The sequence below is a fragment of the Mus caroli genome, chromosome 15, assembly GCF_900094665.2.
Source record: "Mus caroli chromosome 15, CAROLI_EIJ_v1.1, whole genome shotgun sequence".
In the NCBI taxonomy this organism is placed as follows: Eukaryota; Metazoa; Chordata; class Mammalia; order Rodentia; family Muridae; genus Mus; species Mus caroli.
Window position 1 is genome coordinate 49,876,911 of NC_034584.1, and position 26,976 is coordinate 49,903,886.

Below are 26,976 nucleotides of genomic sequence, written 5' to 3' on the forward strand. Positions count from 1 at the left end.
CACAACGTAGTGAAAGGGAGGAATAACCTCCTGCAAGCTGCCCTCTGACTTCCATATGTGGTGTACCATGGCCAAAGTGCACATACATGCACACACACTCACACACACACATACACACACACACACACACCACATACACACACATGCACCACATACACACACACACATGCACACACACATACCACATATACACACATACACACACACATGTACCACATACACACACACCACAAACACACACACACACACATGCACTAAAAAAAATAATATAACAAAACACAGGGGCACATTTTACTTCTAATCCTAGCCCTCAGACCACTGAGACGGGGGGATAGCTAATTTTAGGCCAGCATTCATTGGAAAGGCCAGTGAAGTGTCATAGTGAGTATAGCGTGCTCACCTGAGCTCGTCCCCGAAACCTACTGAAGCTGAGAACTCACTCCATAAAGATGTCTTCTGACTTCCACACCTGTGCCATGGTGCACACACATCCATCCACGCAGAGTCTCGGTCTGTTGTAGGCCTGACTGCTCTGGAATTTGCTATGTAGACCAGGCTGGCCTCAAACACACAGAGATCCACTTGCCTCTCCTTCTTCCAGCTGGAACTAACGATGCACAGTCGCATCCCCAGTCCCTGCATCATATTTTCTTTATTCCACACTCTGGAGGACTGGTCACACATGGTGTACAAATAGTTCTTGAACTTGTTTAGGGAGAAGGTCTATATGAGTTGAATGCACATAAAATTTTATTCCAACTTGTTTTAGAGTTCAAAGGAAAGTTTATTTAGTGCACTATAAAGAAACCAGTGGCCAGGGCAGTAACAGATCCATATATCTACAAAAGAGGGCCTGGGGTGTGGCTCAGGGGTAGGGCTCCTGCTTAGAATCCCCCAGTGAGAGGAGCTGGGGTGCAGCAACCATTGCTGTCTATATAAGTCTGGGAAAGAAGTGGGTAGTAAATTTGGTCAGCTTCAAGTACTTCCTGAATCTTTTGAGTTGGTTTTTCCTTCCGTTTCTTTTTTTTTTTTTTTTTTTTTTTTTNCTCCCTCCCTCCATCTTTTTCTTTCTTTCTTTCTTTCTTTCTTTCTTTCTTTCTTTCTTTCTTTCTTTCTTTCTTTCTTTCTTTCTTTCAACCCTAGCAGGGCAGAAAAGTTTGCACATATCCCAGGTGGGTTGTGATTCAAAGCAGATACTTAAATTTGTGTTAGGACTGTCAATTTCTCTTTTTGGGTGGCACAATAAACTGTATACTTTCAGCACTTGGTGATTTTAGAGACAAAGACTGATTGGATCTTTATAGCAAGCTTGTTCTTTTTGGATTTAGATTTTTCTTTTTAAAGCTTAGGTTGCTTTCTATTTAGAATCAGTTTGGATTTGAATGGAAAATGAACAAAGAAAATATTATGTGTAAAATTCCAGGATCTGCCACGGTTGGATTTTTCTAAGATCACTTTACAAAAAAAGGCCCAGAGAATCAAATTTCTTGTCAATACAATTTAAAAAGCAGAGTTTGTTCTCAGTGCTCACACTGAGGGGTGTATAGGGTAGGTGAAGACTCTCAATACGTACTTTGTACTAAGACAGCCAGAAGACACATCCACGGGTGACAAAACCTGTGCCTGTCCTGAGAGGGAGCTGGGCTCCTGCAGAGCTGGGAAGCCAATCACCTTAAACAGAGACTTAATGCTCACTCACTCAGACAATCAGGCTCTAAAGGGAGGTTGTACAGAGTCTGAGGCATTTACAATAACTGAAAAAGATCAAATCACTCTAGAAAACATCAAGAACATGTTTATTTATGTACTTAAAACTTGTATAGTTCTTAAAAATCAAGACACCATGGCAAAACAACTTTAAGAGATGCAAGATTGGAAATGTGCATGTGCAAATCTATTTTTAGAACCATCCATAAAGCCTTGGAACTGTGTTTCATAAGAAGCAATGCAATGTATCTCAGTCAAATATTTAATTCATATATACAGCTTATGACTACTTTAGCACTCTAAGTAGTATTGACATTACAGAATCGAGCTGCCCAGGGTGACAGAGCTTGCTGGTCACCCTTGGTTGATACAGCAACGCGCTAATGCCCATTCTCTTTTTCACAATTTAACTCCAGGTTTCTGGCCTGGATCTACAACCTAAAGAGGAGTAGACAGGGAGAAAGAGAGAAAGAAAATATATGCATGCATACCAAAAAGGCTGTCATGTGACTCTATGGTTGATTTTTATACTCTGCAATAGGTTGTCATTGAAGCCATCCAACGTGTTCTAAAAGTGCAATATAGCAGCATAGGGGTGAAGTACAACTGCTTAAGGAGATTGCTGACAAAAGTAGTCAGTATCACCTGAACACACACACACACACACACACACACGAGAGAGAGAGAGAGAGAGAGAGAGAGAGAGACTTTTTCTAGTGTTCCAGCCACACAAGATTAATGGTTATTCTTAAACAAGGCCATGCGTTTCTGGGGTTTAAGCTTGCCATCCTGAGTCTTTCTCTCTGATCTTAATATTCTACTTAAAGATCTCCCTTAGCCTCCCAGGCCCAGGTAACTAATTTTTTCCCTTTGATCCCTATAGATTTAGTGCAGCGATATATCATCAAATGTAGGGTTCTATATTTGAAATGTATAGCTCCGTGCTTGTATTTCCAGTTTGTTTGTGAGTCCTAAGGGGACACTTTCGTATTTCCAACTCTTGACCATTCTAAACAATGACTGAGAAGCAATTTCTCTTTCTTACATTCACCTTGCCTGGTCTTTGTAACACTTCCCACTAAATTATCAGTTTGTACACACTACCCCGCTTCTCTGCTACAGCAGAAACTCCACCATAGCAACTATCTCGTCCATTCCCCTCATCAGCATGGTATATTACATACACTCATGTGGCATGTCGCATGTGTTCAATACTCTAACTAATGAATGAAGTAGACGCGATGCATGACATTTAGCACATGGGTAAGTAAATTCCAACTGTATATTTTCATTAAAAATAAAAACCTTGCTATGGTTCTCAAGCAAAACCATGTCAAGCCCTTAAAAGACGAGAGACGAATTAAAACAAAAAACAAAACAAAACAAAATACCAGCCCTCACCCCTCACCACCAAGATTCTTGTAATGGTTCCAGTTTGGTTTTAGAGCATTTTTGCCTCAAATAAAAGGTCAGGTGGAGAAAGCCTCTGTAGGTGGCAGGAAAAAGCACGAAAATGACCTTTCAACCCAGGTATTATACACAATAAAGCCTCTGTGCTTTTGACAGGAGAAAAACATCTCAGTGCTGGATCAAATGGTGGGAGACCTCGTGCCAGGAGAAGCTGGTTCCTGTATTCCTGACCTCACTCTGACAGAATAATACCAAGGTGCACACACAGCTTCCAGAAAGCTGTTTTTAAATGTGAACACAAGGTCCACAAAAGAAACTGAACCCTTTAACCAACTGAACCTTCTGCCAGGCCAATGATCCAACGAGCACGTCAAAGAAGGGTTGGAGGTCGCAGATCCACGCCTAATTATAATTTATCTTGGGCCATCTTTAGCTGCCTTATTGTCCCTTTCCTCTTTCTGAGTCTTATCTTACATCCTTATGAGTATCAGGAAACCTTCTGAAAAATGCACTAACTTAACAGACCACTAGTTTCTACCAACCAAAAGGTAGGTGTCAGGTAGCCTCTGAGGTTGGCTTGGAGGCTCCCCTGTTGTTCTAAACCCAACTCTGATGTGTCCACCAATGTATATGCAAAGAGCCTTGGTCTCTGTATTTCTTCTGTTACTTTAAAAACCTTTGGATAACTGTTTCCCTATTGGAACATAAAACTCAGTGTGACCCAAATCTGTGTTCTTGGGCCATGCTCACTCATAGCTGGCTCTAGAATAAGCCCTTATTCCCTCTGATGTGAGAGCAGAGTTAAATAACTACTGTCTTAAGGTTCCTTTCTTTTTTCCCAACATGATATTTTTGCCGATCCTTTGGGAATCTCACACCATGCACCCTGATCGTGCTCATGGTTGCCCCCTACCCGTTTGCAGAGAGAGCCCCAGCTACTTCCTCTCCACTGCACTTATGGGCAGAAAGCATCTGCAGGTGGTGAGTAGCCAGAAGTTAGAGTTTTGGGAGATCGCAGCTTGCAAAAGTGAATGCTCATCTGAAGACTTAGTGAAACCCGCAAGGATGCATCTGAACTCTCTCTTCATTGGCGGGGCTCTCTAATACATTTTTTTATATATATTGCTTTGGACAAAACTCCAGTTAAACTGAGGTTCCTTTCTTCATTTTTTTTTTACATCCATTAGTGGGGGTTACCCATGATGAACAACCAGGGGTCGGCTAACTAGAGACAAGTATGTAGCCGAGCCCACGATATCCACACCTGAGAAACATTAGGTTATAGATCATACAGTATTTTCTCTGTTTCCTGCATATCTGAGAAAATGAGAATATGAAGTGGGGGAAGGGAGGAAGAGAGCAGGAAGGCCACAGAGTTAGCATGTGTCAACGTGTGTCAGCACAGAGACAGCCAGGTGTCTTGTGAATGAAAGTAGATAGGCTCATACACTAACGCAGGGATTTATAATTCTGTACCAGGGCTGGTACCTAGAAGCCACTGAGGACTGGCATGAAGTCTCTGTGCTTCGTAAGTAATGAAGGGTCTTGGTCAATGGGCATTGTAACCAGATTCTCATCACATCTTCCTTTACCTCTTGATGCAGCTTAAAGTTCTTCTCCACCTTCCTCTTCCATTCCTTTTATTCCAAGAGAACTTTTCTACTTTTTGACTATTCTTTTCTAGGAGGTAGAGATCCTGATTTGTGCCTACCTCTGTTCTCACCCAAGTTTCAGCCACTCCAGTAGATTTCCCCAGTGGCAGTAGAGCCAGGACAGGATCATGCATTCACACAAGTCTGAATAGACATGATAGTGCTTTGCAAACATGGTGAGATGCAAACCAGAAAGTCAGTTATGCCTGGTGAGAAAGTCAGAGAGAGTAAGTTTTTGGGCTCATGATTATTGCAAACTAGTTGCAAGACTATGGTTAATTTTCATAAATTGCTAATTCATATTCTGTTGTATTTTTCTTCTAGCTCCAGAGTTCTATAAAGATACATGGTTCTAGTGAACATGGAAAAAGCAAGGGACATATCTGGGTTGTACTTTCTGGGGGGCAAGAGAGCAATCATGGAGCAGTTCCTGATACCTAGTCTAAAGCTATTATAATGTGAAAGAATGATGCATCCGTACAGAATGAAGATCAGCCATTCAAAGATCATCACACCTCCATCTCATTCAAGATTGAGAAACTTGACGTTTCAAGTAAGACAATCCTTAAATGACAAAGTTCATGGGCTCAACACTCCTCCTTGAAAGGGGCTATTTTTTTTTTTTTTGAACACAGAAATGAGGGCTAGAGACATACCTTGCAAGGGGCTCACCTGGTGCACAGAAAAGCCTGGGTTCAATCCCCACAACTACATAAGCTGGGTATGACTGTGCCTGCCTATAATCTCAGCCTTGCGGTGCTGGAAGCAGAGGAATCAGAAGTTGATGGTTCAAAGTTTTCCTATGTCACCTACTGAACTGGACGTTAGCCTGAGCTCTATAACAGCCTATACAGATAAAAAGATCATAGAACTCCAACTTTAGCCCAGAAAGTTTAGAAGAGCACTTTGGAGACAGAATGTAATTTGTATTTCATTTCAGAGAACATACACTGTAGCACTAGGAGATCATGTTCTGGCTACTGCTACTACCAATAGACCATCATATTCATTGGACAATCTCAGGTTGACTTTTTTCCCAGACACTGCTTAGGTGCTGAAGCCAATGTCCATTTTCTTTGCAAGATTACACTCTGTGGGGCAAAATCACTTCAGGGAATAGTGCCTCTCCATGAATTGTGGTAATAGCAATACAAGTGAAGCTGTTTTTGACAGTCTGGCTAAACCTATACTCCTCATCTGCATCTTGATTTGGGAGTGATTCTAAAACTATCTGTACTTGTAATCCCATTTCCAGTTCTAAGTAGAAGGCAGTATACAGAATGTCGTTTGCTTGCCAAATGTTCCAGGAGAATAATTCAGCCCACAGAGGCTGAGAAGAACAACTTGAGGGAGTTTCAAAATGGAAATGGAGAAAGAGTCCATACTGGGATAGGATGCTATACTGTGAGGACAGTTGTGAGCAAACCTTTGCATGGAGGGTGGTGGCTGAAAGCTTCTGTATGTCTCAGAATTGCCCACTGTCCTCATCCATCCTCTTCGAAGGACCCCAGGGACAATTGCTCAATTTCCTCCCCTGTGGCAGTGGTTATAGTAGACATTGTTGCTCTCTCATAAAATTGACCCTATTAGGAAGAACAACCTGATGCAGGGTGCTTCATACACACTCTCTCCTTCTTCAGAGAACCCACATTAGGTAGCAGATAAGTCCCTTCTCCCATCTCCAGCTATCATAGTCAATACCTGGCTCACAGCAGGGATAAAATCTCTTGGCTTAATCTGTGAGAGCGCTGGGTGTAGAAGTGGTACCCAGAGCTGGGAGGCTTAGCTGAAGTCAGAGTTTAGCTGTTACCATGGCCTTGCTCATCTTCCTTCGTTGTTCCCTGTTTCACTCACTTCCTCAGGGTCTACTTCTAAGACCTTCTATCAGTGAAACCCTCCTTAAGACTCAACAGTTAAAACTATTCAGAAAAAAAATCTAAGTTATCAAATGCAAGGCCCAATGACTACTGTATGATAAACTGTCATGTGTTGCTTCCCCAGCTCCCATGATCCTTGATGCCTACTAGTGCGCTCTGCTTTCATCTGATACATCCTGCAACCATCAGGAAACATTTCCTATGCCATTTTTCTCAGGTCATCAGGAATAGGTTGAAGACTTCCATTGGATCCTTAAGAAGATTTTATCTGTATAACATTGGGTCACATCCTCCTATGGGAGCACAGGGCACTCTCCCTCTTGTCCCTTCTAAGCATGCTTTACACATTGATTTATATGCTGGTTCACTCAGCTCCTTAATGTATCCTCCAAGTGGCCCTGCATCCTGTGTAGTGTCTTCCACCCTCAAGCCAAGAGGATATGTGGGTAACAACTGCTCATCTGCTCAGGGTGAGGTATTTCCTTCAGGTATTTCACCCTTTTCAGGGCAGAGAAGATCACTTCTCACTGATAGGGTGAATAGGAAGTGAATAGAAAAACCAAGGTGGGGGGAAACATTCTGAAATTATCTTTTCTTTACTTGAGTCAGGTTTTCTGGATAATATCTAGCCTATAAGCAATGGGTAGCCTGTAATGTCTAAACTGTAGAACCAATGTTATCACAGTTTAACAGTTACACAAACAGGCCCAGAGAGTCTGTTTGGAGTTAAATCATGTTCTCCAAAGAGATTTAGGCAGGCACTCAGTAAGATGTATGAGTCATCCCACAAAGGGTGAAATGCCCACAATCCCACCACTCTCACATGGGCACCTTGGAGATTGCAAATGACTCATGATACTAAACTGTTCCCTGTGAAATCATGAGGAAAAAAAAAGCCTATGTTCATGTGTTCATTACAGTACCCATCCATGCATCCCCAGTGTAAAACTCTGATGTCTTCTGTGAAAGAATGGAAGTATGTGTAGGGGAAACTGAGACTTAAATCCATGCTGGCTCATTGAGCCTAAAATGCCAAGAAGGAAGATCTCCAAGCTGTTGCCAGGTTTTCCTCAGCCTTGTTCCATCTCAACAGTGACTCATGCAGGAACTCGAAGACTGCTTTTTAAAACATCACAACAGACCTATTAGTACTTAATTGCATTAACAGTCTGGTTCCCAACATAGCCAACCTTCTTGATTTAGGGATGATGGAAGGAGCCTGCACAACTCTTCTATTTCCGTCTCTTATCAGATGGGAGTTCCTTCAGGTTAGAAACTATTTTCTCCCTGTAAGGAGTGGTGGGAAATTCTGACTTAGGCACATTTTAGGCAGATGGTAAGTGATTTATTTAGAGACTCCAGAAATATCGCTCCATTAATTACACGGTTGAGAACTTGATTACCAGGAGCTCGTTGATGCTGGCCGGGCCTGTTTCACATTTACACTTGAGATTCTTTTAATGGATCTGGGCAAGGGAGCTAGAAAATGTGAAGGTGGAATGGTTGGTTGGCTCTATCTGAAACTTGGTGGGGGTGCTGCGGATAAATCATTACTGCTGAGACTGAGGACCAAGGAGGACTTAGGTGAGAAAATAGAACATGGAGACCAACACACACACACACACACACACACACACACACAGGGAGAGAGAGAAAGAGAGAGAGAGAGAGGGCTCTGTATGGTATATAGAAAATGAAACAGAGATGGATAGATGAATGAACACAGAAATGGGAGAGAGGGAGGTAGGGGGAGAGGAAAAGAGGAAGAAGGAAAGAAGGAGAGGGGGAGTGTGTGTGTGTGTGTGTGTGTATAGAAGAGAGGGGAGAGAGGGAGGGAGGACGGTAGTCAGGTGGGGATAGTGAATGGTCCTGCTTTTGCACAGGCTGCTAAGCAGTAAAATTGACTATGAAAGCTGAAACTACACAATGGGATGTAATGGGATGTAACAGGATGTAATGATTAGTTTGGAACATTAGTTCCATGACCCTTACCAATTTTTATCAATATCATATAAATTGTCTCTTCTTCATACCTATAAACATATAAGGAAGTGTGACTATTACTTTATTTCCTTGGCATTTATTATTCAGATGTTAGAAAGAGTGGGAATGACACTGCATCTTTCCATTGTACACAAGACACTGTAATCTGTAGTACTTTGAATACAACTTCCTTGCCTTCTTTGCCTCACCACTTTTGAGAAAACAGCTTGTTTTCTGTGTCTTGGAAAAGGGTCTTACCCTTTCTAAGTTTTCATCAACTAATAACATTGTATCCTTTGTATTTTCTTTTTTTATATATTTAATACAATATATAAAATTCTTTTGAATCAGCATTTCACTGTGTCACCCAGGCTGGCTACACTCCTCCTGCCTGTCTTTGACTGTTAGAACAACAACCATCCCTCTACCCTTAAATGATGTAAAGTGTGTCTATGGATTCTTCCCAAGTGAACCTTTCAGTGTCCTTACTTCTGGGGTCTTTCACCCTCTGTCACAGCCACTCTCTTTTCTTTGGCTTTGAGTTTATCTCTACCATATTCTGGTTGTCAATTCATTAACAATGCCTTGAATGGTGTCAATATCAACATGCCCAGAGGCAGCTATTTCTTTTATAATTCTACCAATATTTGGTTCGAATTTTATTTTTACAGTTATCACTGGTGTATTTTTTTGTGTTATCACTTTTCATCCCTGTTTTATTATTCATTATTGGGGAATGTCATGTAGACTTAATATTTGTAGACAAAGAGAAAATTCACCCATCCTCTTTACTGTATGGGTGTAGATTGAGTAAAAAAAAGCTGATATATTACACATAGACCTTGGACTGAAGGGTGTGCTACATACTCAGGAGGAATATCTTCCATCTACATAATAATCTGATGACTGAGTAGCATGTACTACAGTTAGCTGTTCATACTTAGGGAACCATGGCAACTATAGTTATTGACATAACTATTTAGTCCTGTCAATATGCAAACTGTGTGTCTAGAAACATTGTTTTCCCTCGATGTGTCCCATCAAAGATGATTCCAGCCTCTCTAAGAGTTCTTTACACTTTAGTAGCATAAAGTTGGAAGAAAGGAAGAAATCTTGTTGTATGGAGAATAAAGGAAAGGCTTAAACATAGAAGTCTAATTAGCTGACATTGGCAAGTGGGTTTTAAGTGAAGAATCTCTGACTTTCTACTCAGTGTCATAAATGGATGAGAACAAGATAATAATGGATGGAAAAGGGTGATAGCTAGTATTGCTCTTTCCTTGTTATACGATTGTAAAGGATACTTCTTGTTATTAGATGTCTCTTAGTTTTGAATCTGTTCTCTTGGTTTGTGATGCTGCAGGTGGAGTGCTGTCTGGGAAGCCTTACTTAGAAGAGCAGGTATTTCCTGGGCCCCTTTATTGGCTCAGTCTGATGGAAAGTGCTGGAAAGAGAAGCTGAGATTTTAGAAAAGGGATCTCAAAAAGGTTCCATGGAGTTTCCAGGCTTACTTCATGGGACTGAAACTACTAAAACACATTGCCTAAAACAGAGCAGCCACAGTATGAATAACCAGTATCTTCTGTGTCACCCATGTGAAGGTATAGTTAGAAGGAAGTTGCAAATTGAAAAGAATCTCAAATAATAATAAATAAAGCTGAGAATCTACTTGCATCTCAAAGCTCACAAACTGGTGTTTTGGTCTGCTGTGTTGCATTTTTAATCTAATGTGAAATCACCTGTAAATGAATCCCACGACAATTCAACTGCCCAACACAAGGGGACACACAACAGACTTCAAAGGTTCCATTAATTCTATTTACTATTGTCTCTCTATGTATTCAGAGAGTGAGAACATATCTTTCTAATGTAAAATAGGACCACTGAGAACACTGCAATGTATAAATAATTGAAAAAACATTTTAAAAAATTAAAAAAGTAAGTTTGAGGTAGAATACACACTATAAGTTATGGGCAGAGCTAGGTATTTATAGACCTCATGAGAACAGACTAGAGGCAAATGGAAAGGCTTTCCTCTGACTTATGCAACTTGCCTATGAGTTTTAGAGCTCTTTCAGAAACACAATATGGGGATAACATATGACCCAGGAAGTAGAGAGCCAAGGAAGATGTCTCTGTTCACAGCCTGTGGTGGCATTAAAAGTCTGAGGATGGGTACCAGGACTCGAGGAAAGAAGTCAATGGTTGTACTGAATGATTGGCAAAGGATTCCCCTAAAGACTAAATCAAAGAAATAATTTTACCCTATACCCAGAAGAACTCTCAATTATCATAGATGGAGAAACCAAAGTATTCCATGACAAAACCAAATTTACACAATATCTATCCACGAATCCAGCCCTTTATAGGATAATAAAGGGAAAACTCCAACACAAGGAGGGAAATTATGCCCTAGAAAAAGCAAGAAACTAATCATTCAACAAACCTAAAAGAAGAAAGACACATGAAAAGAATCCATACTCTAACAACAAAAATAATAGGAAGCAACAATTACTTTTCCTTAATATCTCATAATATCAATGGACTCAATTCCCCAATAAAAAGACATAGACTAACAGACTGTCTACATAAACAGGACCCAACATTTTGCTGCATAGAGGAAACCCACCTCAATGACAAAGACACTATCTCAGAGTAAAAGGCTGGAAAACAATTTTCCAAGCAAATGGTCCCAAGAAACAAACTGGAGTAGCCATTCTAATATCAAATAAAATCGACTTTCAACATAAAGTTATCAAAAAATAAAAAAAGGGACACTTGATACTCATCAAAGGTAAAAATCTACCAAGATGAACTCTCAATTCTGAACATATATGCTCCAAATGCAAGGACATCCACATTCATTAAAGAAACTTTAGTAAAGCTCAAAGCACACATTGTACCACAGACAATAATAGTGGGAGACTTCAACACCCCATTCTCATCAATGGACAGATCATCGAAACAGAAACTGAGGCACAGTGAAACTAACAGAAGTTATGAAACAAATGGATTTAACAGATATCTATAGAACATTTTATCTTAAAACAAAAGGATATACCTTCTTTTCAGCATCTCATGGTAATTTCTCAAAAAATTTACCATATAATTGGTCACAAAACAGGCCTCAACAGATACAAGAAGAAGATTGAAATAATCCCATGCATCCTATTAGATCACCACAAACTAAGGCCAATCTTCAATAACAACATAAATAATAGGAAGCCCACATACATGTGGGAGCTGAACAATGCTCTACTCAATGATAACTTGGTCAAGGAAGAAATAAAGAAGGAAATTAAAGACTTTTTAGTGTTTAATGAAAATGAAGCCACGACATACCCAAACTTATGGAACACAATGAAAGCAGTCCTAAGAAGAAAACTTATAGCTCTGAGTGCCTCCAAAAAGAAACTTGAGAGAGCATACACTAGCTGCTTGACAGCACACCTAAAAGTGCTAGAATAAAAGGAAGCAAATTTACAAAAGAGTAGTAGACAGCAGGAAATAATCAAACTCAGGGCTGAAATCAACCAAGTGGAAACAAAAAGAACAGTACAAAGAATCAACCAAACCAGGAGCTGGCTTTTTGAAAAATCAACAAAATAGACAAACCCTTAGCCAGACTACCTAGAGGGCACAGGGACAGTATCCTTATTAACAAAATCAGAAATGAAAAGGTAGACATGACATTAGAATCTGAAGAAATAAAACAAAAACAAAAACAAAAAACAAAACCAAACAAAAAAACCCAAAAAAACAAACATCAGATCCTGTTACAAAAGCCTATACTCAACAAAACTGGAAAACCTGGATGAAATGGACAATTTTCTAGACAGATGCCAGGTACCAAAGTTAAATCAGGATCAGATGAACAATCTAAACAGTCGCACATTCCCTAAAGAAATAGAAACAGTCATTAATAGTCTCTCAATCAAAACAAAAACAAAAACCCACAACCAGATGGGTTTATTGCAGACTTCTATCAGACCTTCAAAGAAGACCTAATACCAATACTCCTCAAAGCATTTCACAAAATAGAAATGGAAGATACTCTACCCAATTCATTCTATGAAGCTACAATTACTCTGATAACTTAAAAGACACAAAGACCCAACAAAGAAAGAGAACTTCAGGCCATTTTCCCTTATGAATATTGATGCAAAAATACTCAATAAAATTCTCACAAACCGAGTCCAAAAACACATCAAAATGATCATCCATCATGATCAAGTAGGCTTCATCCCAGGGATGCAGGGATGGTTCAAAATATGGAAATCCATCAATGTAATCCACTATATAAACAAACTCAAAGAAAAAAAATACATGTTCATCTCATTAGATGCTGAGAAAGCATTTGATAAAATCCAACACCCGTTCATGATAAAAAGTCTTGGAAAGATCAGGAATTCAAGGTCCATACCTAAACATAATAAAAGCAATATACAGCAAACCAGTAGCCAACATCAAACTAAATGAAGAGAAACTTGAAGGAATCCCACTAAAATCAGGGACTAGACAAAGACTTTCTTCCTACCTTTTCAACATAGTACTTGAAGTCCTATCCAGAGCAATTAGACAACAAAAGGAGATCAAAGGAATACAAATGGGAAGGGAAGAAGTCAAAATATCACTATTTACAGATGATATGATAGCATATAAGTCACCCTAAAATTTCCACCATTGAACTCCTAAACCTGTTAAATAACTTCAGTGAAGTAGCTGGATATAAAATTAATTAATTCAAACAAATTAGTAACCTTTCTCTACACAAAAGATAAACTGACTGAGAAAGAAATTGGGGAAACAGCACCATTCACAGTAGTAAAAAATAATATAAAATACCTTGGTGTGATTCTACCTAAGCAAGGGAAAGATCTGTATGATGAGAACTTCAAGTCTCTGAAGAAAGAAATCGAAGATCTCAGACGATGGAAAGATCTCCCACACTCATGGATTGGCAGGATTGATATAGTAAAAATGGCCATCTTGCCAAAAGCAATATATAGATTCATTGCAATCCCCATCAAAATTCCAACTCAATTCTTCACAGTGTTAGAAAGAACAATTTGTCAATTCATCTAGAATAAAAAAAAAACAAAAAACACAAAACCTAGGATAGTGAAAACCTTTGTCAACGTTAAAAGAAATTCTGGTGGAATCACCATCCCTGACCTCAAGCTGTACTACAGAGCATTTGCGATAACAAACAAACAAACAAACAAATAACACTGCATGGTATTGGTACAGTGACAGGCAGGTAGATCAATGGAATAAAATTGAAGACCCAGAAATGAATCGCCAAACCTATGGTCACTTGATCTTTAACAATGAGCTAAAACCATCCAGTCGAAAAAAGACAGCATTTTCAATAAATGGTCCTGGCCCAACTGGCAGTTAGCAAGTAGAAGAATGCAAATTTATCCATTCTTATCTTAAGTACAAAGCTCAAGTCTAACTGGATCAAGGACCTCCACATAAAACCAGAGACACTGAAACTTATAGAAGAGAAATGGGGGAAGAGCCTTGAACATTTGGGCACAGAAAAAAAGTCCTGAACAGAACAATGGCCTGTAATGTAAGATCAAGAATTAACAAATGGGACCTCATAAAATTCCAAAGCTTCTGCCAGGCAAAGGACACTATCAATAGGACAAAATGGCAACCACCAGATTGGGAAAAGGTCTTTACCAATTCTATATCTGATAGAGGGCTAATATTCAATGTATATGAAGAACTCAAGAAGTTAGACTCTAGAGAACCAAATAACCCTATTTAAAAATGGGGTACAGAGCTAAACAAAGAATTCTCACCTGAGGAATACAGAATGACTGAGAAGCACCTAAAGAAATGTTCAACATCCTTAATCATCAGGGAAATGCAAATCAAAACAACCCTGAGATTCTACCTCACACCAGTCAGAATGGCTAAGATAAAAAAATTCAGGTGACAGCAGATGCTGGCAAGAATGTGGAGAAACAGGAACACTCCTCCATTGCTGGTAGGATTGAAAGCTTGTACAACCACTCTGGAACTCAGTCTGGCAGTTCTTCAGAAAACTGGACATAGTACTATCAGAAGATCCAGCAATACCTCTCCTGGGCATTTACCCAGAAGATGTCCCAACTTGTAATAAGGAGACATTTCCACCATGTTCATAGCAGCCTAATTTATCATAGCCAGAAGCTGGAAAGAGCCCAGATGTCCCTCAACAGAGGAATGGACACAGAAAATATGGTACATTTACACAATGGAGTACTGCACAGCTATCAAAAACAGTGAATTTATGAAATTCTTAGGCAAATGGATGGATCTGGAGGATATCATCTTGAGTGAGGTTACCCAATCACAAAAGAACACACATGATATGCACTCACTGATAAGTTGATATCAGCCCAGAAATTTGGTATACCTAAGATATAATCGCAAAACACAAGAAACTCAAGAAGGAAGGCCAAAGTGTAGATACTTTGGTCCTTCTTAGAAGAGGGAACAAAATACTCATGGAAGGAGTTACAGAGACAAAATATGGAGAAGAGACCATGCCCATCCAGAGACTGCCCCACCTGGGGATCCATCTCGTTGACAACCACCAAACCCAGACACTATTGTGAATGCCAACAAGAGCTTGCTGAGAGGAGCCTGTTATAGCTGTCTCCTGAGAGGCTCTGCCAGTGCCTGATAAATACAGAAGTGAATGCTCACAGCCATCCATTGGATGGAGCACAGGATACCCAAAGAAGGAGCTGGAGAAAGGACCCAAAGAGATGAAAGAGTTTGCAGCCCTATAGGAAGAACAACAATATGAACTATCTAGTATCTCCAGAGCTCCCTAGGACTAAACCATCAACCTAAGAAAACACATGGTGGGACTCATGGCTCCAGCTGCATATGTAGCAGAGGATGGCCTAGCTGGTCATCAATGGAAGGAGAGGTCCTTGGTACAGTGAAGGGTGTATGCCCCAGTATAGGGAACTGCCAGGGCCAGGAAGCGGGAGTGGGTGGTTTGGTGAGCAGGGGGAGGTGAGAAGGGATAGGGCATTTTCAGAGGGGAAACTAGGAAAGGGGATAATATTTGAAATGTAAATAATGAAAATATCTAATAAAAATTACTTAAAAAGACTAAATCAAAGAAATATTTTTACTCTAGTGTTGTCCCACTATGTCTTGATTTTTGTGCATGAATTTTGAGTGTGATTGTAAATACAAATACCTTCCATTCTGGAGTCTGAATTTCTTCTTTGATAAGAACAAGAGGTTGGATGAGATCAGCTTGGAGTTCGGTTATCTCTGTTTTTGCATGTAGATGCTTTCTCCTATTCACCAATCCAGACTGAGATCATTCTGTAACTCTTTATATCTTCCACAAAAGGCTTAAGGGATGGCTGAATAGGTAAGAATGTTTGCTGTGCACATATAAGAACCTGAGTGGGCATCCCAGAATGCACATTAAAGGCCAGATGCAGCCACATGCACTCTAGGAACTCTGAGAGCTATGAGGGCTGGAGACAAGATGATGGCTAGGGCTCACTGGCCACTAGCCTGGCCCCAGGTCAACGAGAGACTCTGTTTTAAGGGTGGCAATGATAGAGCAGATCATTTGATGTTCTTCCCTGCCCTCTACAAGCATTCATAGGCATGAGTACCCTTTTGACATGTCTACATATAACACACACACACACACACACACACACACACACACACACACTCTTCTTTAAGTCAATGCTATTCATGCATGGCAGAACCTTCAGAACTGTCTCTGGTGTGCCCTCCTCTCTTTGCCTGCTCTCCCCACAAGCTGAACTATTGTATACCACACTCTTTTCTTCTTATCCTCTCTGGCAGTACAGTGAGCTTTCTAGTTGTTGGTGATCTCATGGTTTTTAAAGAGCCATCTTGTGATTTCCTCAACTGTCTCAAGGAGAGAAGAGTGTTAGTATTCAGTTTTCTTCCTGTGTAGAGTCAAGGAGGTCTTGGGATTTGCTTTGAACAGGATTTTACAAAGGAAATTGATGCTGCTTCACATTATGCTCATGTAAGCCTTCCTTGTAAAACTTTGGGATTAAATATGATTTGCATAGTCCTGTCATGGATCTCCTATTATTTATTCCCAAATCAAAGCTTAACAGTATAGGGAAAGACAAAGGACACCAATTTAAGGTAAATTGCAGCTGGATATATATAGGATCACATTTTATATCTTTACAAATGCCAAGGAAATTTTGATATTTGTGATAAGAAAGGCACAATATTAAGGATTTGCCATTCATTGTATTTGGCTAAAAGCCATCCATATGAATCTCCACTAGAATTTTGTATTAAACATCTATTCAAAAATAAGCCTTGTTTGGATTTGTTCCGTTGAGCTTGATGTATGGTAATTTTTTGGAGAAATTTAGAGTTAAGAAGCAATAAAGGATATTCTTGCTTATAATAATTGTCCATGATAAGTCATTATTGCTCTTATAAATACACTGAAGCACACACTCAAGGAGACATCTGCAATAATTATTTGAAATTATATTGTAAGAATAATGGCATTCCCAGAACAGAAGGAGCTTTTTATATGCTCTTATTACTGCTCCATGGGAACACCTAATAATGGCCTATGGATGCCTGGGATAAGCCAAACACATAACTCAGTTTTTAAGTAAAAATAATGGAACCTCTGGAAACAGAGCCAGTATCACTAGGACTGATACTTTTCAACTATGTGAACAATAATGATTTTAAATAAAGATTAGGATTGAAGAGATGTAAGAGAGATGGTTGAAAAAAGAGTGTGGCATGCAATGAACCAGCTTGTTGAGACTGGTCTTGAGGCGAGGGTGCATGAATAGCACTTAATGATATGTATGTATGTGTGCATGTGTGTATGGGTATACACACATGTGTATGTGTGTGTTATATGTCCATGTGACAGGAGGGTACACGTGCCTATGTGCCTATGAATATAGGCTTGGAAGATGTATGTGCTGGCCAGAACCCACATACATGCCAGATGCAACTTGTGCCTCTTCACATCCTTCCGTGAGTCCTGGGATGCTCACATACATCAGCAAACGTCACCAGTGCTCATCCTTTGCCTCTTGCTCCATGTCAGCCTCATCCAATGTGAATTAAGGACATAATGCTAGTAACCAGGGCTTAGCAGTAGCTGGCTTTCTCTACTAAAGACTACATTTGGGAGTAACCAGCCTTTATCTACAGCCAGGATGCTTGATGGTTTCAGTTCCTGCTCCTGCCCATGCCCTTTCAGGTCAAAGGATAGCATAGCACAACATCTTGTGTCTATGCTCAAGAATCTCTTTATCTGTTTCCTGCATCTTAGCCACACTGCATCAACTACCTCTGCTTTAAATCCCTTTAGTCATTTATCTGAATTCCTATTTCTCTCTGCTAGGACACTGAAGATTGTTCCATTTCCTCTCCTAGGACCACCCAAGTTAACCCAGGACCTTAACCAAATGAAGACCCATTCCATCCTAATAGGCCCCTATTTTTGTCCTTCTATAAAGACTGTCTGCTGCTCCCATCTCTACTGTATCTATATATACTTTATTATTCTAAGTTTTTCCATTACAAAGAAAAAATGCCCCTTTGGGATTTAAGCTTAGTTGGTAGAGTGCTTACCTACCATATAGAGAGCCCTGTATTTGATACCCAGTACCACATAAGCCAGGCATTGTGACCTATGAAGATTAGAAGTTTTGGAGATCCTTAGCTACACAGCAAGTTCAACATCAGATTGGGCTACATGGCCTCAAAAAAAAAATCAGAGCAATCATGATTATACTCTCTCCAAAGAAAAATCTGTACCTTTCTGGTGATACACATGTGTCATATCAGCTCTTAGAAGGCTGAGACATTGAATACTTTCATGGGCTATATAGGAAGACTCTCATACAGACCTCCCCCAATGCAACCCGAAAGAAAACTACCCTTCTTTATTTTTCAATGGACATGACTTGTTTAATCCTGATCTCAGCACAACTGGAGCTCTAAATATGAGCCATGACAATGAATCCAATTAGATTTAATATTAGGGCCTTTGTTGGAAGGGGTAGAGCACAGAGGATTCAATTTAGAGACAGCCAAGAGTAAGAAAATGAGCATGAAATGTTCAGGTCAAGCAGAGATGAGTTCTTTGAGAATAAATCATCAAAGGAGACAGAAACACAAAGAAGTGGAAAGGTGTGACTAATATCATTAAGTCCATCCCAGGCACACTAGAAGCTCATCCTGGAACAGGGCCTACACAAACCCCTGTGGTCAAGCAGAGTTGAACTTCTGTCCTTTGAAACTGTAGGCTTGCTCAATAATAGGTCTACCCCCAAAGAAACACACCAGAGAAAGTAAATGGTAGCCAGTGTTAGCAACTGTGACTTTGCAAATGCCAACTGTGCACGTTTCCTGTATGATTTTCATTAAGAACACCAACTCAAAACATGTACATTTATATCAAGACCACAGAAATCCCTAAGTGGAAATAGTCCATCACTACAAATTTCCCTGTGACTCTTCTGTCACAGTCACACAGCTGCCTCCACTTCTGGTCACCTTCTGAATCAGCAAATCATGACAGGCTTCCTGAGTTTCCAAGGTCTTATGATATTGAAGCTCTTAACAAAAATATAACAAAGGGTTACAACTGCAGAAGCTTAAATTTATGCTATAAGTATAATTGATAATGTCATAGCTTAGACATTTTAACAAATCAGGCAATTAAATAAGGATCTCTGATGCAAAGATGGGCGAATGTGGACTGTGTCACTGTTTGGTTCTGTCCTTTAGTTCTCTGACAGCTGAGAGATGGGACGACCCTAAACCAAACAACCAACTCTGCACTGAATGCTGTGGCCCAGACCCATGTGTGAACAGGTAGGTGCCGACCAAGAACCATGGTGGAAAACAGCCAAATGGTTTGTTCAGGTGTTATGTCCAAGTGCCAGTTGAATGGGGCCTTCTCAGATGACAGGATTCATTGGAAGGAAAGATGTGATTGCAACACCTCTATTCCTATTTACCATTGATTAGAAGGGGAGTCATGGGGAGGTCAAACTGTCTCAAAGCCCAGTGTTAGAAGCACTAGAAGGTTCAAGGGACAGCAATCAGACGTAAGAACAATGGTGAAGTTTCAATCCTTTAAGCCTTACTATCCTCAACATAGCACATGCTTTGGGAAAGGAAATCTGAGTCTTAAGGCTATATACAAAAAATTTCCAAGGAAGCTGTCCTCCATGAGACACAGTTGTCTTCATCATCACCATCACCCCACCCCCACTCACATCATCATCATCACCATCATCATCATGTAAAAGAACTATTTTTTAATTCATCATTTATATAAAGGCCAAACAGTGACACAGTCCACATTAGCCCTTCTTTGTCTCAGAGATACTTATTTAATTGCCTGATTTGTTAAAATGTCTAAGCTATGAAATTATGAATTATATTAAGCTTCTGCAGTTGTAACCCTTTGTTATATTTTATTCTTGTCCCTATTGTCAAACACATGTATGACTTCTGACATACACATGTAAAAGCGGAAATGGGGATGATCTAGGAAAAGGAAGAGGCCTGGCCTAAGGGAGAAAGAAACAAGGAGTGTAGATATGATATATATATATATATGCCTTTAGGAAACCCATGATTTTATATGAGAAATATGCTCCAATAACTAATTTTTAAGATGTTTACTATTCCAATGCTGCCATACACTCATTTTAAATATGAATCTTGCCACTTTTGCCTAAACCTGCATCCCATACAAAATCGATGCTCATTAAGAATGACATTTAAAACCTACTTGTTTAAAAGTACAAGTAAAAGATAAGGTGGTAATGAATCAACACAAAGTAGTTGCTCAATAAACCTCATTATTGATATCATTGCTGTCATTTGTAAACATATGATTCCTAAAGGATCTAGTTAATTAATGAGCAGGTTCATTACCATCCGCATAAATGCAGTCTGAGCAACCATTTCAACCCCCTTCCTCCTAGATGCTGTACTAGAGAGCACAACAGAAATCAAAATATTCATTAGCCCCCTCATTTGTTCATTGAGCAGTTAGGGATCATGTGTAATTTGCCACATATTTAAAAGTATGCTAGGAAATGAATGTTGATTAGCCCAAATTCCCCACATATGAGATCTTCTGCGATGGACAAGAAATCCAATTACCCATATGAAGAGAAGCAGCCTATGAAATGAGTGAATTTCAGTGGAGGAACCTATGGGCAATTGCCAGGAAGACTTTCTCTTACCTTTTCTGCAAGCCAGCCAAGATGCCTGATCTCACGACTGCCAGCAATGCCTGTCTTCCCCAGCTGCTCCCTGATATCAGCAACCACACGGGTCAGCAAGTCACCAGTGTTGGAATGAATGGCGCTGAACCAGGCTTGGGCAGTGGCAGAGTCCTTACTTCTCAGAATCACTGTGTGCTTAGCATCTGGCGAGTGAATTTCTAGCTGCCTAGGGAGGCAAACAGAGGAGTTGCAAGATGACCTGGTAGTTTTTGCTTCATCACAGCCAATCTTTCTAAAGCAAACACCATGTTTATTCTGGACATTTACCTTTATGGTTCCACTATTCCATCATTCATGGATTCACTTATTCGATCATCAGTTGCCCAGGCTCTTGCCTGTGCCTTTGGAACACAGTGTAACAACATCATCACAGCCACCAAATCCCCCAGGTTAAGGATATCTCATTTTCGTGTGATGTAGCTTATTCTGAGATCATATTAATTCAGTTGCACAGAAGATTTTCGTACTGCTTCCACCCCATTCCTGCCGTGGTCTAGCCACGTTTTTTTTTTTTTTTTTTCTTTTCACTACCAGAACATCACATAAGTTTATTTTAGATGTAACAGCAACATTAAAATTGACAAGTTTAATTCTTAACTGCACCAAGTAAACGTAGCCACTTAAGTATCTTTAAAGTTATTCCCTCCAAAAACTGAGGGAGTTTTTCTTTTCCACCACCACACACCATGCTTCCCACTAGTTCTCTTTTTGGAGGACTTTCAGTTATTGAGTGACCTGCTTTGGAGACACTTAGCAACTTCTTTCCCCAGATGAAAATTAATCTTGACAAATTACATATTGCATAGATTTCTCTACGGATTCTTCACTTTAGAACCTAAATTCAAATATTATACAGAATAATTTTAACCTATTTACCCCACAATAAAAATGATCTTTCCTGAAAAAATGATTAAGATAGCCAGGTATCTTCCAGTTAATAGAATTAGTTTTACCTCAAAGATTATGTTAAAAACAAAGAAAAAGCCCAAACAAATCAAAACCCAAACGCACAAACTCAACTGGGGCATCACTTTAGTATTTCTTGACTCACAGGTACATGGACTAGTCCCAGTTTCTACATTTTCCACATCTTCCCCTTATGTAAGTGGATGGAATTATTTACTGTAACTTTGATACAGGACAATTGACCCATACATTTAAATTTTAGGTTAAATCACTGACTAGTGTGGAAAAAGAAGCTATAATAGGAAGCCTACACATTCAAATCAATCTTTATCATTTGTTCTTCCTCTTTAAATAACATGTCCTGTTTCCCACTGTTAGTCAATTAAGATTTTTTTTTTTAATGATCTAAATTTCATATTCTTTGATTTTCTTTCTCTTTTGAGACACGGTCTCATGTAGCTCACACTGACCTCCCAAATTCTATGTATCTGAGGGAAGATCTTGAACTGTTAATTCTACCTCTTGCTTTTGCCTTTTCAAGTTCTAAGATTGTAGGTATGTACCACTACTCTCCAGTTGTCAAGCCTTTACTCTTTAGGAACCTTATTTGTGGCACACTTGAGTATGAGTGAGTCACGTATATGTATCTTACAGTTAATACTGAACACCAAAGCTTATGCCAGAGTTGAAGTTGGACCACTAGAGGTATAGTGATAATGATTTGTTTAGAGTGAGTATCTTAATAGTGGAATGTTTTAGACTGGTTCTGCAGTGGTTTGAATATGAATGGCCCCAATAAACTCTTACATTCATGTGCATAGTCAGTAGGGACTGGAGTTCTTTGGTAGGATTAGAAGGGTGAGAAGGGAGTGTGCTCCTGGGCAGCAGAAATGGCTGTGAAGCTTTGATGTTTCAAAAGCCAGAGAGTAGGTGAGGGACTGTTGCCAGGCGTGACCATTCTGCTCCTTGGCACAATGTGGACTTTGGGACTTTGGATTATAGAAGCAGCTGAACACTTTAAGCAGAGTTTAACAGGCCATACCAGTAGGAGCATGGAAGTCAGGGGTTCTGAGAACCATGTAAATTATGATGGTTCTGATACGAGGTTTCAGAGGGAAAGAATATTAATAAGCATCTTAGAGACCATTCTTATGATATTTCTGGCAAAGAATGTGGATACTTTCTGCCATTGTCCAAAGATCTGCCTGAGGCTAGAAAGAAGAGTTTTGGGTTAATGACATTGGTAGAGGAGATTTCAAGACAATCTAGTATTAACTGTGTTGCTTGATTATTAGTGATCAGACTTATGCAGATCTCTATTTAAAAGGAGCAAGCTGGATGAAAAGAAATACAAAATGTATAGTTTGAAGTGAAAAGAAGCACCAGGAAGTATAATGGAGCTAAGTTCAATGTTCAAAGAGATCAAAGTTTAAAGTATAGCCTGATACTAGATGGAATCAAGGGAGCTATGATCTCAGGGCAAGACCCCACCCAGATTCAACTTATAAAAAGGAATTAAGGAAAATATTAAGCAGTGAAGGAAACCATCAAAAACAGAGAGCTGATGCAAATGCAATTGAAAGGGTGGGCCAACTCAAAAAGGCCAACAAGCTGAAGGGCCCAAGTGAGAATGCCTAGTCCCACTTGGGAGGGAGAAGAAAGCAACCACAAGTGGGAAGGGAGGGAGGGACTTGGGAGGGAAAGTGGGGGGGGGTCCGGGGGGGAGGGTCCAGGGGGGGGGGGGGGGGTAATTGGTGAGGGAAAAGGACTGAAGCACTGAGGGCCATCAGAAAGAATGGAAACAGTCAACCTTAGGAGGTAGGAAGTTGGGGGAGACCCTCCAGAATGCACCAGAGACCTAGGAGGTGAGAGACTCTCAGGACTCAAAGGGAGGAACCTTAGATGAAATGTCCGACAGTAGGGAGAGGGAACTTATAGAGCCCACCTCCAGCAGGAAGACAGGGCATCAAGTGAGGGAGGGGGTTGCCATCCCACAGTCACAATTCTGACCCATAATTGTTTCTGTCTGAAAGAACTGCAGGGATGGAAATGGAGAGAAGCCTGAGGAAAAGAAGGTCCAGTGACAGGCCCAAAGTGGAATCCAGCTCAAGAGGAGGTTCCAAGACCTGATACTGTTACTAAGGCTATGGAGCACTCACAAAAAGGAACCTAGCATGACCGCACTCTGGAAGATCCAACGAGCAGCTAAAAGAGTCAGATGCGGATATTTGTACCCAACCAATGGACAGAAGCAGCTAACCCCTGTTGTTGAATTAGGAAAGGCTGAAGGAATCTGAGGAGAAGGATGAGCCTGTAGGAGGACCAGCAGTCTCAATTAACCTGAACCCCCGAGATCTCTCAAACACTGGACCACCAAACAGGCAGCACATATTAGCTGATATGAGGCCCCCAACACATATAAAGTAGAGAACTACTGGGTCTGTGTTCATTCAGAGATGATGCACCTAACCCTCAAGAGATTGGATGCCCCAGAGAGTTTAAGGGTCTGGATGGATGGGGGTTAGGGCTAGGGACATCCTTGTGGAGACGGGGTATGGGGAGGAGGTATGGGATGTGGAACAGTTGCAGGGTGGACGGGAGCAGAGGGGTAAATAAAATTCGGAGTGTAAAGTAAGTAAGTAAATAAATAAATACACACACACACACACACACACACACACACACACACACACACACACACACACACAAGTGTGAGCCAAGTCCCATTTCCATGAAGCAGCAGAACTTGGCTTCATCTGGCAGCACAGTTCTGGCTTTAGAGTGAAGGATACAAGAAAAGGGTTGTGGAATCTCTCTCCACAGCTAAAACAAAGCTGCCAAGACCAGGCATATGTCAGGGGTGGCACTGCATGGAGGCCCAGAGAGGCCATTGTGTGAAGCTATGAAGGGAAAGCCCGGATTGTGTTGGAGGCCATAAGACGTTGGAGATGCCAGGGCTGTGAGATACCTGCCAAGGAAAGCTGCACCCCAGCTATGGAACTGTCCCCAAACAGAGGAGTTTGTTGCAGTCAGTGAAGCCAAGAGGAATGGGAGACCTGAAGAACCTTTTGACAGTAAACATGGAAATGACGAATCTGGAGTTTTGCCAGCTAGTTTTCGGTCTTTCTTTGGCCCAGAATTTCCTCACTGTGTGCTCCCTTTCTTCTCTTTTGGAATGGAAATATATATATTCTGTGCCCCAGGGCATTGGAAGTAGGTGTTCTGGTTTTGGTTTTGATGTTACAGGGGGTTATAATGAAGAGAACCCATGAGTCTCACAAGAGACTTCAAACTGTGGCTGCTTAAACAGTATCGAGACTGCAATAGATAGACTCTGGGGGCTTTTGAAGTTGGACTGAATGGACTTTGGAATCATGATATGGCTACAAGTCTATGAGGGTCAGTGAGCAGCATATGGTGGTTTGAATAAGAACAGCTCCTATAGGCTCAGATACTTGAATGCTAAGTCACCAGGGACTGGAATTCTGATAGAGTTAGAAACATTCGGAAATGCAGTCTTGTTGAGGAAGTGTGTGGGGCTGTGTGGGGGTGAAGCTTTGAGGTTTCAAGGGCTTATGTCAGGTTCTCTCTGTCACTCTTGAGGCCTGTGGATCAGGATATAGCTCTCTGCTATTGTTCCAGCACCATACTTCTTGCTATGATGATAATGGACCGAGACTCTGAAATTGTAAGCAAGCCTGTAATTACATGATTTCTTTTATAAGCGTCGCCTTGATCATGGTGTCTCTCCACAGCAACAGAACAGTGACTGAGATGGGTAATGTTTGCTTTTAATTTGTTATTGTGAGGGAACTACAGGTTAATGTGGATGTGCACAAACAGTACAGAATGGTCTGTCCTGCCCCACCCAGCTTCCCTGATTTTATATACTACACTTTAGTAACAAAACAAGGACATTGGCATTGGTACAGTTTATATGCCTATGCAGTTTTATCCTGTGTAGATTTGTATAAAGGCCACTGTAATCCTTTGTAAACTCCTACTCAATCAGAATGATGATTTCCCAGCAACCTTCTTACTGCCATGCCAGACTACCATGTGTTCACCAGCTCTGTACTTTTCAGTATAGTTATTTTCTATTGCAGAGAAAATATTTATTTTTATTCACTGATGTTGGTACTGGGAACCTCAAACAGAATTAAAATATCCATGTATTAATTTCCTCTCACTGCTTAATAATCACACTACAGTCCACTAAAAATTTACTACATTCCAGGTAAAGTTTGTAATCCTTTAGTATAATAACAGTAGGATGTTCTCAATAATCCTATGACTTCCATCGTTAACTGATTTAACATTATTGAAAATTGAGGTTTGGATGGGCAGGGAAATAATTTACCCGAGGCTACACAGATGGTAATTCTGGGATTCAAATGCATGTGAACTTATGAATTTAAAAACAGATTACAACACCTCTGTTTTAGATTAGGTAGCATCTAAGAGGGAGGCAACTGTTCTCTTCTGTAGCAGTCTGAAGACTGGAATTTATCACCTGGGATACATCTAATAATGCCATGTTTAGCTCCTGCCTTAGAAGATAACTATTTTTCAGATCACATGAACATTAGACATCTCAAGGCAACCTGGCCCCATTAACATTTGAAACTGACCTTTGGAGAAAATCATTTAACTCAGAAATCTGAACTGTAGAAAAAATGATTTGGAAAGTGGGATGTCTCTAAGGAGTTTGAGCAACAATTAGCATTTTTTTGTAAGAAATTTGAAAACAAGCCATAACAGCCTGAAGGTTTTATGTGAAGAGTCAGGGGACTCTAGCATTGACATCTGTCCCAACCCAGGAGAAAAACAATGCTGTGCCTCTTAGGGACTTTCCAAAGAAGACACAGGATATCCAGGGTAGGCTTGGGGTACTAGAAACACATTAAAGGATACTCTTGTCCTGTCTCTTAACTTCTATCACTATTTATTGTTCTAGAAAGTTAAAACATGGCAGAACTTCATCAACAGTGTTTTCTTTTGAATATCTGGATGCTTTTATTTTAAAATAACACTTTGGGAAGCCAACACCTCTCTCTCAGTCTCTTTCTGTCTCTGTCTCTCTCTGTCTCTCTGTCTCTCTGTCTCTCTGTCTCTGTCTCTGTCTCTGTC

The 26,976-nt window shown here is 40.3% G+C and overlaps 1 protein-coding gene across 2 annotated transcripts in view; it reads right to left on the reverse strand.

Annotated features, from left to right (window-relative positions):
* Sntb1 (syntrophin beta 1) overlaps nt 1-26,976 on the reverse strand; it is a 260,074-nt gene that overhangs the window by 85,192 nt on the left and 147,906 nt on the right. For both annotated transcript variants that reach the window (XM_029469797.1, XM_021183546.2), the window contains one exon: nt 20,899-21,106. In XM_029469797.1, coding sequence (XP_029325657.1) covers nt 20,899-21,106 — 208 coding nt within the window. The remainder of the gene's footprint in view (nt 1-20,898; nt 21,107-26,976) is intronic.